Source organism: Cataglyphis hispanica, chromosome 9 (assembly GCF_021464435.1).
Source record: "Cataglyphis hispanica isolate Lineage 1 chromosome 9, ULB_Chis1_1.0, whole genome shotgun sequence".
Classification (NCBI taxonomy): Eukaryota; Metazoa; Arthropoda; class Insecta; order Hymenoptera; family Formicidae; genus Cataglyphis; species Cataglyphis hispanica.
Genome location: NC_065962.1, coordinates 3,668,915 through 3,685,246, shown reverse-complemented (window position 1 = coordinate 3,685,246; position 16,332 = coordinate 3,668,915). Strand labels below are relative to the sequence as shown.

The following is a 16,332-nucleotide window of genomic DNA, read 5'->3' as shown; positions in this document are numbered from 1 at the left end:
CAACGTGAATTTTTCATTATGCGATGCATATTATGTTGAAGTATTATTTGCAGCAAATAAAGTGAGCTATAAAATCATGCTTGAAGCATTTTTCGCGCTGGGGTCACCGGTGACCCCACGGCGCTGATGGTCAGTATTTACGATTGTCCTTTATTTCAAACTATCGTGTTACGGTTGCTAAGCGACTACTCTCATTATTTAGTCTTATTCAGTGCGTCCTACAATCAAGTAAGTGCGTTTCTTATATTTTTCACTCTACATACGTTTTCGCATTTTATACCTTTCATTCAATTCTTTAATTAGCCCTTGTAAATATGACTTCAAATGAAGATTATTCATCAAGTACGTCATCTGACGGTGCAATTTTACAAAGACCATCAAAAAAATTTCGAGTGCTATCAGAGAGTGAGGAAAGTTCATCAAGTAGTTCATCCGATATGATGAGAGCTTCTACGATACGTCGGCGCCGAATTGAGTCTGACAGTGAAACTGAAACTGAAGATAGCGATAACAATGAAGATGATGTACCAGAAGAGTTTGATGTGAATTGGCGTATTCCGTTAGGTAATAAAACCAACATCACATTTTCGGATTCGTCAGGTACCAACACAAATCAATCAGAAATTTTTGCTTGTACGGAGCCACATGATTTTTATTTCCTCTTTGTTACTGAAGAAATATTCGAAATTATTGCAAAACAAACGAACATCTACGCTACGCAAAGAAAATCAGAACTGCAATCGTATCGTTTAGATCAATGGTATGAAACAAATGCTAATGAAATAAAACGTTTCTTTGGTCTCATTATTTGGATGGGATTAGTGCGATTACCAAAAATTGAACTATATTGGAGTACATATGAAGGATATAAACAGGCACTTCCACGCACAATTATGTCAAGAAATCGATTCGAATTGTTATTGCGGTTTGTTCATTTCAGCAATAATGAAGAAAATGATCCTAACAATAGATTATCTAAAGTTGCTCATATTATCGATCATCTAAACAGTAATTTTAAGAAATATTATAATCCAGACGAGGTAGTATGCGTGGATGAATCCTTAGTGCCATTTCGAGGCCGCATATTATTTCGTCAATATATAAAACAAAAACGTCACAGATATGGAATTAAAGTTTTTAAATTATGTAGTGGGCCAGGGTACACTTATTCATTTCAAATCTACACGGGCAAAGGCGAAAATACAAGTGAAATATATGGAAATAAGTCGACTGAGATTGTAATGGCTCTTTGTCAAGATATTTTAGGCAAAGGCCACACTATCTGTACCGACAATTGGTACACTAGCGTTAACCTGGCTGAAAAGCTAATTGATATGCACACACATTTATTGGGTACTCTACGAAAAAATCGGCGAGACAATCCAAAAGAAGTAGTGGCCCAGAAATTAAAACGTGGAGATGTTATCGCGCGAGAAAATAAAAATGGAGTGACAGTCTTAAAATGGAAAGACAAAAGAGATGTGTTAATGCTATCTACAAAACATTCAGCAGAAATGACAACAATACAGAAAAGAAACTGTACAAAAGAAAAGCCAAGAATGGTAGTTGAATATAATTTAGGAAAATCTTCAGTCGACTTATCTGACCAAATGGTTGCTTATTGCTCACCACTGCGTAAAACTATCAAATGGTACAGGAAACTGGCAATAGAGCTTTTACTAAATACTTGTATTGTAAATTCAATAGTGTTATTCAAACAAGTAACGCGGAAAAATATTGCAATTCTTGATTTTAGGATGAAATTAGCAATGTATCTAATGAAATGCCCCGATAACGATTGTATTTCTCCAATAAATTGCGTACCGAGAAGACCTCGGCATGAATTAAAAAAAATGCCGGGAAATGCACGAAATAATAGGCGATTTTGTAAGGAGTGCTATAAAAAAAATTCAAAGCAGCTAGGAAGAACTAAAGCAAAGAATTGTACTAAAAAAGTGGTAACATATTGTTCCTATTGTGTTGATTCACCTTTTCTTTGCCTTCAGTGTTTCAATCTGACTCATCGTAATGCGCGCTGATAATATGTATATTTTTCATGTACTAATAAAATTATTTTTGTATGTTCTATATTGCATTAATTTCTTCAAACCATTATAGTAACAATGGTATTATTGAAAAATGTATCAGTATCAATATTTACACTAATTATGTACTTTTATCATTTGCTGCGTCGCCGGTCACCGGTGGCCCCCACGGCGCTGTAGCCAAGTCGAGTGCCGGTCACCGGTGACCCCCACGGCAGTCAACGTGTTAATGACAATGATAATTGTTCACCGCATATCTTCTACCTCTATATTATTTAATATTTTAAATACTTTATATTTTACACGGAATAAAAATTTTTTCGTACTATTATACTGTTACGTCCGGTAGACTTCACGAATATTTTTTTTTTTTTATATACTAATATATAAATTATTGCGTCCGGGATACTGCATGATTGTTTTCTTTCATCGAAAATTCGTTAGTGACATAAGATTCGTTAGTGACATAAATTACGTTCTAAGAAATAGTCTATGTCTGACAGAAAGAATAAACAGGCGAAGTCTGGGAAGCGAGACTGTGTAATCTCGCTGTCGAAAGTCAAGTATAAAAACAGATCCATAAATTTAAACGTTACAATTCACTCTGAAGGCTCGAAATTTTCAAACAAAAAAATAATAGACAGTCAAGCACTAGAAATTTTAAACCATGACAAACAGACAACGAGATACTCGAGCTCGAGTTCGGATATCAGACCTAAGAATTTTAAACGAAAAAATAAACAGAGCACAAAAACAATGATCCACTGATGATCCGGAGTTGAGACTCGCGACACTTGACGCCGCGCACTCGATTGCCAGACCACCCTCTTATGTTATATGTTTATCATAAATTTCACGTAAAATGTCAACTTAGGTTATAGCGAACTGGGCATGACTCAATCCGTAAAACGAAAGCCTTACCCTTACTCGATAGAAACTACACTCCATTGGTCTAAACTCAGCAAAGATCTTCACCAATACCTATGATTTAAAAACTTAGAGCAACGCCCTAGGAAAAATCGGAGGGCGTGATTAGAAACAACTATTCGTTAAAATAGATTAACAAACCAATGGAGAGGAGGAGCAAAAGGGCTTAATAAACGTCGAACAAGACCACTCTCTAACGTTCTTTTTCTTCATAAAAGTTTACCAGTCTCTTGACTGCATCACAGTATACTCTGAGATATACTTGGTCGTAATTTTGTCGAAGTGCATCGTGTGCTTGTGTAAAGACTTTGCGCCGCAGAATTATCCTAAGGACCTAAGAACTTTATAGTGACCCGTCTCTCGATTGCATCTCACAGTGTATTCCGAGTCAAAATTTTATTATAGTGCATCTTGTGTTATAAAGACTTTGCGAACCAACTAAGAAGTTTACAGTGCTGAGAGAACCAACCATCCGACGAGCTCGCGAACCAAGATCCTCCAGACATTTCACAAACCAAATATCATCGCACTCGATAAGTAGTAAGTGCTTAAATTCTTCAACTAATTAGTCCAAAGTAATTCTTGGGTTTAACCATCTAACTAAAATTTTACTGAATATTTTCGAAATACTACGATTAACAATTTAGAATTATTATTAAAATTAAATTATTATTATTACATTTCTCTTCTACTTCCCACACTTCCGAAATTCTCTATCAGTCACCAAGGGTCGTTCGCATTTTGCGGAGCTACCCGCGTGACTCTCTCACTCTCTCTTTATCAGTCAGCCAGGGTCGTTTGCATTTTTGCGGAACTACCCGTGACTCTCTCACTCACTCACTCTCTCTCCTTAACAGTCACCAAGGGTCGTTCGCATTTTGCGGAGCTACCCGTGACTCTCTCACTCACTCTCTCTTTATCAGTCACCAAGAGTCGTTCGCATTTTCCAGAGCTACCCGTGACTCTCACTCTCTCACTCTCTCTTTATCAGTCACCAAGGATGTTCGCATTTTCCAGAGCTACCCGCGACTCTCTCTCTCTCTCTCTCTCTCTCTCTCTCTTTCTATCAATTATCAAGTTCGTCCGCATTCCCCAAGTGCAATCCCCAATTTAAGTTAATCTTCTAGCGAGTTCTAACTCACGTAATTATTTATATAAAATCCAAATACATATATATTAAATTAATATTAATTAATATTTTTAAATTAACATTAATATCGAATAAAAATCTATTAGAAAAAAAATATAAGATCGAGTATTTATTCAAAAATCTAATGATTAAAATAATGAATAATATTATGCAAGACTAAAATTATTTACTTTTCTTTAAACAAATCCCAAGAATTATTTCGGATTTCTTTATATCGCCAAACCGTTTTTTTTTTATTATTATTATATCCTCCCTCAGTGGAAGGAGTAAACCGAAAGCGATCCTCCCATGCGTCGGTGAAACGCTCGCGTAACCGTCGGAATAGACGGCTTAGGAAGAAATTGGCTTGGGCTCAGACGGAACCACTTGAAGTTAACACTACAAACGACATTAACGTTAACATTGACATTAACATATCTACAGTTGACACTCCTCACTCCCCAATCCCTGCTACTTCTCCTCCATCTCCCCCTACCTGTTTAAGATCAGAGTCGCCCACCCCCTCTATTATCATTTTAAGCGACTCCCCCTATTCTTCCCCTCATCGCCCCCTTTACCAAGAAGACCCCCTCGAGGAACTACGGGATACCAACAACGAAGGCGAATCATCTTTCTCCCCGGTTTCCCGATTCAACCCAGAGGAAGTATCCTCAGAGACCGAGGACACGTCTCGATCCGAACCGGAACCGCTACCCAACCGACAAAGGTTGTCCGAGGATCAGTTCCGTCTCTGGATATTGGGCCAGTTTCCTCCGATCTACGACTCACTTCCAGACGGAATCGTCCGCATAGGGCCCGGCCCGGTGGACTTCAAAGAGTTGCGGACCGCATTAACGGAGAGCCTACCCCTACAGCGTAATCCCGTGGTTCGTCCCGGGGTGTAGATATCCCGTTGCCGTCCCTATCGAGGTCCTTTGGAAGCAATTTCCCCCTTCTACATGCATTATAGAGGAAATCCCATAGAACACACACACACACATATACACAAAAACACATAAATAAGAAATAATTAATAAGCAGTATATACTAACTAATAAACTAAGTAACAATGTTAATCTAGATAATCCATATAATTTGTTCTTTTGTTCTTACTTTTCTTTTTATTATAAAATAAATGTGAAAATTTGATGTATTTAAAAATATAAATAATTTTCTTTTACTTGTTTTACGCGTTTCCTATCTCATATCCCGAGATCGCACAAGGTCCCGTCCTGGGTAATAAGGATTTAGTTCCTTTACCGAAAAGGGGACTACCGAACGAACGGCCTACTGACAGAGTAAAAGCGACTCTTCCGGTCGTTGACTTGTCTCAGGCCCCGGTCAATTCGTTCATCTCCGAGACATTCGTTGTCTAGCGTTTGTCTAGCGGAGTTAAATAGGTTACGCCCTCCCGCTGACTCTGACTTTAAAGGGTCTGGACGTAATAATACGAACGAATTTTCCATATCTATCGCGACCGCGATAAGATCGAAGCGCGGCGCGAGACAAGAACGAGGCGAGATACGACGTTTTGCGAGACTAATTAGAGAAGGATAGACTATGCGCGAGAAAGGAAGGGACGCGGAGAATTAAATCGCATCGTTTCGAACGATCCTATTTTATAAGAGAGATAGCGCACGGTTATAGGATAAGTGAAAAGGAAGCGCACAAATAATTAACACTTTTTATATAATATGTGTATAATATTTATTTAAAATAAGACATGCGTATAATATAAAATGTGTGTATTAATAAAATATGTAATTTATAATAAAGTGTATACGTAATTTATAATAAACGCGTATATATAATAAAATGTAAAACGCGTATATATAATAAAATGTATATGTAATAATAAAATATATACGTAGTGATAAAATAAAGAATTCTCCATTCTCTCTGCAAATAAATAACTGTTATTAGAGAATAAATTTTTTTTTAAATGTTACAAGTTATAAGATCGCGCGAATACTCACCGCTCTACGCATTCGTCGAAGCTCACCGACAGTCCGGCCTTCTCGTCGCCGTGATCACGAGAATCGTGCAACGCCTCGCGAACCCTTTTGGCCTGCGCCGCTATTACTCTTGATCTATTAATGAGCTCGAAGAGTGTCGCTCGCACGATTTTTACGGAATCTTCTATCTTGTTTCTAAAGAAACAAAAAAATAAATAAAAAGAGATAAGAAAAAATCGCGTAAAAAATAAACGTTCTCGCGCGTCTAATACTTACTATATTAGTTCCAGAATTTCGTCGCGTCCCTCCACCCGAAACTCAACTTTAAAAGATTCGGGACTCTTCTTCGACACTCCTTCCGCTTCCTCTCGCAAATCAGTCGCGATATCTTGCAAGATTGTCGCTTTAATGGCTATCAAATCGCCCTTAATCGTCACGTATTCCGACGACTTTACGATTTATCAAATCCATTATACCGAATATTTCTCGATTATTCCGCGAACAATAACACTTTGATGTTCTCAACGATGGTCGCGCATCTTATAAGAATTAGCGCGCGGATATCGCGGTAGGACTCGAACCGCATTTTCCTTTAAGATAATATCGAAAATAGAAAATCGCGAAGATAATATCGAAAATAGAAAATCGCGAGGATAATAGAAACTCGAGAATCTTCTAAAAATCCCGAATATTCGAATCATCGCGGAAAGGAATTTTTGAGGTAAATTTAATAAAGGAATTTATGAGGTAAATTTAATAAAAAAGATTTGACTAGATATACATTTTAATCGTATTTATTGCAAAATCGATACACATTGTACTCGCATCGTAAAACACGCGCGATCACGCGCGCGAAGATCCGCATCTCTGAAAGAGAAAAGAAAACGATCGTTATCAACGAATTAATCTTTACGCGTTACAATACACGCGACATCACTCCTCCTTTTCACTCTTCGATGATTCGCTGAACCATCTACTCGAGCGTTCCGCTCGCGCGATCGCGTTCCTCGTTTTCGTCATAAATTCGAAGAACGTATCCCTCGTAGCTCTGAAAGACCTGTCGATCAAATCGATCTTCCTTATCACCTTCGCGTCGAGCGGTCTCTTCGCTCGTTCTCTTTCTAGCCAGCGATTGTATTCGGACAACATCCTCTCCGCGGTATCCACGGCGAAGCCGATCTTCCTCATCCTGTCCATCATGTTACAGTCGAACGGATCGTCGATCCGTTTACTCCTAGGCAATCGAGAGTGCTTCACGAACGCCTCCTGCGCGGCTTTCACGGATTCCTCGACCCTCGCTATCTGCTCGAACAAATCCATGCCGAACGAATATCCTCCTTATCTTCGCGAGCGAGAACACTCTTTAATGTTTCTCGAAACGATCGCGCACCTTATAAAAGTTAACGCGCGGACGTCGCGATACGACCGCATTTTTCTTCCGGGATAATCGCTAACTATGACTATTCCTCCTTTAACCCTCATTGTCCTATCTTAAAGATAAAATAATAAAAATAGACATCAGAAAGGTATAGAAACTTGAAAATTTTTTAGAAAAGGCGTATCCCGAATACCCAACCGATCTTCGTCGCTGTCGAAGGAAACTTCCTTCCTCGAACGAATCATCAGCGCATCCGCGTCTACTTCACTTTCTTTTCCAGCTTTAATATCCTCCCCATCTCGCATCCAAATTCGAAGAGGATAAAAATAGGAGTATCATCTAAAGCGCGAATCAATCGCGTCCGTTATCTCGCGATCGATCGTCTCTCGCTCATCACTCTCGATCCGCGCGATGACTATGAAGACAGCTCTTCTCGTCCTAGCGACGACGCTCGTCGCCGCAACGTCCGCGACACCAGTCGATCTGGAAAGGGCGGAAGCGTTCCGGGCGTACAGCCCGTTCGCGAAAAAATGGCCGAAAACGAGACTCACGTGGAATTTTCAAGTGGCTAAAGAGGAACTCTTACGAACGACCGAAACGGCGTTCGCGCTATAGGCGGCGAGTTTGTCGTTAAAGTTCGCGCGCGACTTGCTACGTCCCGATATATTAATATCGTATCGAACGGCGCTCACACCTACGCGAATCGCGAGAACGGCGATATTTGCCCGGCGGTCTTCAAAGTTCCTGGAGGAGGCCTCGCTTATGCGTTCTTCTCCACCGGAGCGGTCGACTTCGCCTCGGAGGTGCACGTCGACGACGAGGAACCCTGGCACGTGCTTCTGAACAAGAATCATTTTAACAAGTATCATCTACTGCTAATGCTAACTCACGAGATCGGCCACACCTTATGTCTGTAGCACAGTATGCGCAATGACTCGGTGATGTTTCCGCATATACCCGACAACGAGCTTCAATATCCGGTTAAACTAAGCGTGGAGAATATCCTCGCTATACAGAATCTGTACGGATCTCACGACGACGGTAATCAGCCCGCGATTCCCACGACCACCGCGGCGCCTGCTACTACCGTAGCGCCGTCGACGACTGGCGTCGCGCCGACCGAACCGTCGCGCGCGGATCTTTGCGCCTTACGGCGCCTAGACGCGGTCTTAATAATGAATCGGCGTTTGTACATATCCAACCGACGCAACGTATGGTCGGTCGACCTAACCGAGATGTTACGGCCCATGACGCTAACGGAATACGCGACGTTTCTTCCGAACAACTTCACGCGCCTATCCGCCGCGTATCAAAGACTTCGGGCGATCTCGCGCTATTCGCGGACGATGCGATCTATCTCGCGGAATACCCCAGTTTTAGGTTGAAACCGGGTTGGCCTAGATCCCTTCACAGTATCGGATTTCCTCGAAACGCTAAGATCAACGCCGCGATATATTCGGGACGAACCTACGCTATCTACGACGACGACAAAATAGCGGAGATCGACGAATGCCGCATGCTGATCGTTAAACACACTCCGTTAAAAGATATATTTCCCGGAATACCATCCGCGATAATCGGCCCTTCGATACATCGACAGTAATCTGTATTTCTTCGCTAAACGTCAATTTTACGCGTTTAACGAATTTAAGGATATCGTAACCTCGGCGGGTCCCTTCGACCTGCGCGTTCTCGGTATAGAGTGCCCCACGGACGGACTATTACGGCAATTACGGGATCTCATCAGTCGCGTCTATCGCCTCGACGACTCGACCGAAAGCACCGACGAGGACGACGGAAGCGACTTCCCGTAATATCTTTAAAAATAGAATACAAAGGCGCGAAGAAGGGACAATTTTGACGCGGATATATAAGGACCGTCCTGCCGTTAAACGCTTCATTATCAACGACAGCCACCGAAGCTCGCGAACGAAACGGTTAACGAAGATGTACGCGGCGATGGGACTGCCGCAACAGCAGCACTCTTTCGAGGATTGATCGAGGTTCGCCGAACGAAACCGCGAAGATAACGCGGGATATTCCAAGAGAGCTCGAACGGATAACGAGTAAGAATATCGAGAAGCTTTTCGCGAATAAATATCTCGATCGCTCCTCTCTCCGATCATCCGCGTCTACCTTTTTTCAGACAAAGCAGCGATCGAACGCCGAGACGCAACACGAATAACGCGATCGCGCTACCTCTCAGGATCTTGGGAAGATGCTACCCATTAACGAAAACGGGATACAAGCATCTGGAAGTCTGTATCGACGTCAGTCGATCTTCGTTCGTGGAAATCGTTCTCGGAAATAGTCAACGGCAAAGAGATCTCGCTAACGCCGGATACGTGGAAGGAGCTGCTCGATCTATTATCCACGCTCGAGTCGTACTTTCAGTCCGACAAGTGCGAAAAGACGCGTCCTCCGGCACCGATATACATCGGGCAATTGACGCTTCGATTCGGCAAATTAAACAATCTCCGATTTCTCCGTTTAGAAACGCCTAAAGTTCGTCTGGCTATATCGAGAAACACTGTCTTATACATATTACGTCTGGAGCGTCAACTGCCTCGCTACGTCCTTGAATTGTTTAACCACTTACACCGACAACAAACTGGCTCGTTTCCTCGACGTCGCGGCGGGCGCTCGCGACCCCGCGGTCATCCCCGACGATACGCGACAACGAGAACTTCAACCGCAACGAGCTGATCGACTGCTCTGTTCTTCGGAGACTCGTAACGCGTCTATCTATGTACTCGCACCTTTGTATCATCGATGTATCGTAAAAGAATAAATATATCGTAAAAGAACGCGAATTGTATCTCGCTATATAAAAAAATAAAAACGCTCTCTCACGAATCGATCTCCCTTCACTCCGTCCCGATCGCGCTCCCAAATCGCGCGCTCAAAGCGGCGCCGATAAGGAAACCGCTATTAACGTATCGCGCTCTAAGCGGCGCCGATAAGGAAACCGCGGCTCGTCCTCCGAAATCCTCCTTCGCCCCTCCACGTCCCTCACTAATGACAGCACGCGCGCCACATTCCTCGCCCCACACCTCTCTCACCATACGTACTACCTCACTGCTTCCGCCGTGTCGTCTCTCCCCTTATGAGATATCATTCTATCTTACTTTATCATATATCTTTCTCCCTTACTTTTACAACTGGTTCTTAAGACTAGATGAAGTAGAAGCGGCCTTACCCTCCTACTAACGTCGTTTAACGTCTGAAAACCTCAGGATAACGTCTTTTAACGTCTGAAAACCTCAAGATAAAGTCGTTTAACGTCTGAAAACCTCAAGATAAAGTCGTTTAACGACTGAAAACTCCAAGATAACGTTGTTTAACGACTGAAAATTTCAAGATGACGACTTTTAAAGAATGAAAATCTCATGATAACGTCGTTTAACGTTTTAAAACCTCAAGAAAACGTCGTTCAACGTCTGAAAACCTCAAGATAACGTCGTTTAAAGTCTGAAAACCTGAAGATAACGTAGTTTAACGTCTGAAAACCTCAAGATAACGATCTTTAACGAAAGAAAACCTCATGATAACTTCGTTTAACATTTGAAAACCTCATGATAACGATGTTTAACGTCCGAACACTTCATGATAACGTCGTTTAACGTCTGAAAACCTCAAGATAACGTCGTTTAAAGTATGAAAACTTCAAGATAACATCATTTAACGTTTTAGAATCTAAAGATAACGTCGTTTAACGTCTGAAAACCTCAAGATAACGTAGTTTAATCTCTGAAAACCTCAAGATAATGTCATTTAACGTCTGGAAATCTCAAGATAACGGGCATGTAAAGTTGGCACCTCGACATGAAAATTTTGTAGTTTCAATCAGAGTTCCAGCTTCCTTTTGAAGTGTTTTAGAGTTCATTAATAATAATTTAAAGAGTTCTGGCGATTTACTATATCATACTATGTCATTATAATGGCATTTAAAAAATAGGGTGCTAACTTCACACATGATTTTAAGATCAAATATTTCTGAATATCTCATTCGCTTTGTTTTTACGTACGCTAGAGTTCCTGATAAATAAAAAATATTTTTGATTTTTCAAAAAAATAAAAAAGAATAAAAAATTTTTTTTTAATATTTCTGGTAATTAATCACAATTCTAACATGTATTTTTAAAAGTTCTTGATAATTTTTAAAACAATTTTTGCAATAAGAACTTAAAAATACAACTTTAAAGTAATTTCTTTCTCACAACACGGTGTTCAGATTTTAAATCCTATTGTAATAATTTTAGGATATAAAGTTAGTACTTCAAAATATATTAAAGTAATGACCAAAAGCGATTTGATTAACAATTAAAAAGTTATTCGATTCTAAAAAGCCTCGGTCCCGAATTTTTCTAAGTATCGAAGAAAATTATTTTGAGGAGTTCTAATAGTTCCGGCACTAGATTTTAATAGTTCTTTAAAAGTTATGAAAGTAATTCTAATCATTAAAACCGATTCGATTAATAATTAAAAAGTTATTCGACTCTAAAGAACCTCGGTTCTAAATTTTTCTGTGTATCGAAGAAAATTATTTTGAGGAGTTCCAATAGTTCCGGCACTAGATTTTAATAGTTCTTCAAAAGTTATGAAAGTAATTCTAATCATTAAAACCGATTCGATTAATAATTAAAAAGTTATTCGACTCTAAATAAACTCTGTCCCGAATTTTTCCAAGTATCGAAGAAAATTATTTTGAGGAGTTCCAATAGTTCCGCACTAGATTTTAATAGTTCTCTAAAAGTTATGAAAGTAATTCTAATCATTAAAAGCGATTGAATTAATAATTAAAAAGTTATTCGATTCTAAAGAAGCTCGGTCCTAAATTTTTCTAAATATCGATGAATATTATTTTGAGGAGTTTCAATAGTTCTCTTTTCAATTTGTCGAGTCTTCTAAAAATTTTTAATGGAAATTGTTCAGATTTGAATAACTTTTAAATAATTGGGTATGTTTATTTTGGAAAATATAATTAATACATTATGAAAATAATTCAGAAAGAGAAACTCATAAAACACATAAATAAATTATATAAAATGTAATATTTCATATTTAATATATACTTTGTAATATATACATTTTATAATACATATTTATAATGTATAGTATATTTAAAAAATTAAAGTAAAATACAAACATATTTAAAAAGTAATATATATATATATATATATATATATATATATATATATATAATATAATACTTAAAATAATATATAAATAATAAAGCTAACGTAATATGATAGTATAGCACTAAATAAAAATATAATAGTATGATAAAATAAAGAAAAAGAATATAAATACTATAAAATGTAAGAATGAGAATAATAAACGCAAACGAAATGTATTGTTATCACAATTTGTATCACAATTATTATGAAGAAAATGCAGTGATAAACATATATATACATTTCTCTTAAATAATATTGAAATAAAAAGAATAAAGAATGAAAAATAAATATTATGAAAGTACGATATAATATCTATAAAATAGCATGCACGTGTCAAAATTAAAAATTGTTTGGTATAAAAGCTTAAATCAAATATTGTTTATAAAATAATGTGAAATTTACTGTGTATACATAATTACATGTAGTGTAATTATTTTCTGTGAGACATAATTTCTTACTTTCTTAAGATCATCATATTCATACCAATGCATTCCCGTAAATATAATAGCTATATAATGACCTTGCCTTAAGTTTTCAACCAAATTATTTTTATCATAAAAAATATAATTTATTATCCCGCACAGCGTATAATGTCGATCATCGAGATAAATTGATTTTGTTTTATTGATTATGCTTTCTAATGTTGATTCAAAATATGATTCAGATTTATAATGTGGATCTGTTATTAAACTTGTATCTAAAAATACATGCGGACCATACTCATTCGTCCTCTGAATATTATTGTTGCATTGATTATATTTGATTGTACATTCTGTGTCATTTAGTTTCGTATCATTAATTGCTTCTTGTACAGTTCCTAAACCTTTCTCGATAAACATACCAACATTAATATGTAAAGTTGGAAAATGTTTAGACTATTATGACAATTGTTATAAATTTTAATTCTAGTTACGCTTGGTATTTCATTAAAAAATATATTAATTAAATGCCCCACATGGCATTTGCAAATTGAATGTGTCTTGTACTGGACTTTTGGCAAATATTTGTATCTAAAAGTATTTTAGCTCGAGCGACATAGTCTGCCGCGATAAGTTTTCCTCTATTAATTATATTTACAGCTAATTTAATTAAAGGATAATCAAGATATTGTACATGTTCTTTGTATCGGCATTCTTTTCCGATAGCATGCATAATTAATTGCATAAGAGAATCAAAGGCATATGTTTCTTTTATTAAAACTAATACTTCTCTTGTTCGTACACTTTCGCAAAGATTGCCGTTTTTAAAAATAGGTATTTCAATTGTTTTATGTGATTGCACATAATCCCAATCTGGACAAGCATCTGAATAATTTGGCTTTTTTGTTTTTTATTTTTAATGTTACCTAGACTACCCAAATTTTCATATTCATTAAGAGCTGTGATGGAAGTTGACGTATTTGACAGATCAGTTGGGATTGTTTCTATATTTTCATTATAATATTTTTCATTTTTAATATTGTCATTTTTTTAAATTTTTGACAGTTTTTTTATATTATGATAATTTGCCGATGCTTCCTTAACACGTCCATCTATGTAATCTAAATGACGTGTAATAAATTTATCAGTTCTCAAAGGAAGTTCATTTTTAAAAACTCGATTTTTAATATTAGCAAACTCCGATTCAACGCTAGATGAAGTTGCAATTGTAGAACCAATTTTAAAAAATGGTAACATAACACCTGTCCAGATAGGTAAGTAATTCATCAGTCTCTTTATTTTCTTTGCAGCTTCAATATTGTAAAATGCATTTACAATATTACTATTTTCACAATTTGTTGCAATAATAGAGGCCTTTTCACAAATTGTTTTGCCCCATTCCAACCATCCAGTATGGCAGTCCATTTCTATATCAATTTCGTCTATGTTAGCACGTGCGTCCTTATTCGTTTCCGAAAAAGTACCTTTAATAATATTGTTTGCATAATCGTATCGTGTTTGCGATTCTAATATTTGTTCGCAGGATGTGCCAATGTTTGGACTCATAGCCACAATTAATATAGTTTCCAAAAAATATTCTAAATTATGTAAGGTTTCCATTTTGTACGCCTAGCAAATAGCTCTAATGTAAAACTGTCTTACTTTGGGCAATGGATGCCGTTTCAAGCAATCCCATCTACATATTATTGATATTAGATGACTTACGTCTAATCTAATAAATTTTGCAGGAATTAGGTGAGATTTTTGCATTACAAGGTCATAACAAGCTTGCATATAATCACGTAAATCACGTTTATGAACGAATGCTATTGAAATGGATATTAATAAAGCTTGACTAAAATCGCATATAACAATTCGAGGTACGGGTACTCCACTACTTATAATTTTCATAAGCCATGCTGTAATAGTTATTGTGTCTTGTTCGGCAGACAACATCTGAAATATGGGTACACCTCCTGTACGTGATACACTCATACACTGATACAAGAAAATGTGACTTGATTTTAAATTTTGATATTTTATTTTTTTTGCTATTGAACCTGTTACATCAATTGTATTTTTTGTTAAATGGTTTTTTTCGAAAGATGATAAATATATTTAGAAAAAGTATGTATGCATCTAAAATATCCCAATTAAACCTTAATTTTTTAAACGTTAGCATTTTTTAAAAATATTAAGCACTTAAAATTTATATGACAAATATTTTTATATATTTTATATATTTATTTCTTATTTTATTGATGCAAATTTGTTTATATTAATATGATTTATGAAATACGTTTTAGTCAATTCATATTATTAAAAAAAAAACTATAAGAATAATTAAAAAAATGATATTGAGAAATTACAAAAACTATTACTAATAGAAGGATACAGAATTATCTGTGACAATGAAAAGTCTTACTGCCATCAAATCAAGTATGCAAAAATATTTTTGAAGCTATGGATGATAATCCTAATGCCAAACACACATACATTATTGATAAATATTACAGAAATGCTATATATGATTTAATATTGACTTTTTTGGATGTTTAGATTCAACGTAATCAGGATTACTCTTCTAATAAATCCTAACATTTCTACATAAAAAATGTTGATAAATTGAATTTAAAATTTGCAAAAGCTTTGAATGACGATAAAATTGCACATTAAATGATATAAAAGATGGCCCACTATATTATTTTTCAACTAGGATGAAGCAATATCTTTGCAAGAAATCTGGATGCAATTTCGTGTATTTTGCCCTTGATATTTTAAAATTCCAAATTCTCTCAACAAGAAAATAAAACATATTGTCGAATCAAAACAAAATGCAGCGAATGCTTTGCAAAATTATTTTATGTACTTGCAGAAGAACTTACAAAAAATGAAAATGTTGCATTTAATTGTTTTATTAAAAATGCTATTCCAGAAAAATGCTATCCTCATAAAAAAAGACAATTAAGAAGAGGTGGAACAGCATTGTTAGCTAATACTTTGGTAGGCACCAAAATCGGTCTCATACATAAAATCTCAAGCAAAAGATTTAATTGATTTCGAAGATTCCTTCTATTCGTCCAAAAATTACTATTTTAAGAAAAGCTATTAGTGAAACAAAAGATAAACATTTAGAACTTATTGGTTCAAAGCCTATTAATAATCTCATCACTACTAAAGATACGACCCATATAGGTTCTATACACATCTCCATTTTTCTATTCTTATTGGACTAAAAATTGTTATTTAAATTACATTATAAAAATGATACAGAATCATTTATGACAATTGATGCAACA

General features: G+C 36.7%; 2 protein-coding genes across 2 annotated transcripts in view; both read left to right on the top strand.

Moving 5' to 3' along the window:
* Positions 1–16,332, top strand: part of LOC126851975 (uncharacterized) — a 169,719-nt gene that overhangs the window by 135,084 nt on the left and 18,303 nt on the right. The window lies entirely within an intron of this gene.
* LOC126851915 (piggyBac transposable element-derived protein 4-like) lies at positions 145–2,251 on the top strand. The gene is made up of 3 exons (XM_050596251.1): positions 145–228; positions 304–1,651; positions 2,119–2,251. Exons 2-3 carry the CDS (start codon positions 315–317, stop codon positions 2,249–2,251), a joined length of 1,470 nt encoding a protein of 489 aa, XP_050452208.1. The 5' UTR covers positions 145–228; positions 304–314.

Coding starts and splice junctions, on each gene's coding strand:
- LOC126851915 (XM_050596251.1), top strand. CDS start 315: ATGACTTCAAATGAAGATTATTCATCAAGTACGTCATCTGACGGTGCA. Junction 1,652..2,118: donor CTGCGTAAAACTATCAAATG/GTACAGGAAACT, acceptor AAACCATTATAG/TAACAATGGTATTATTGAAA.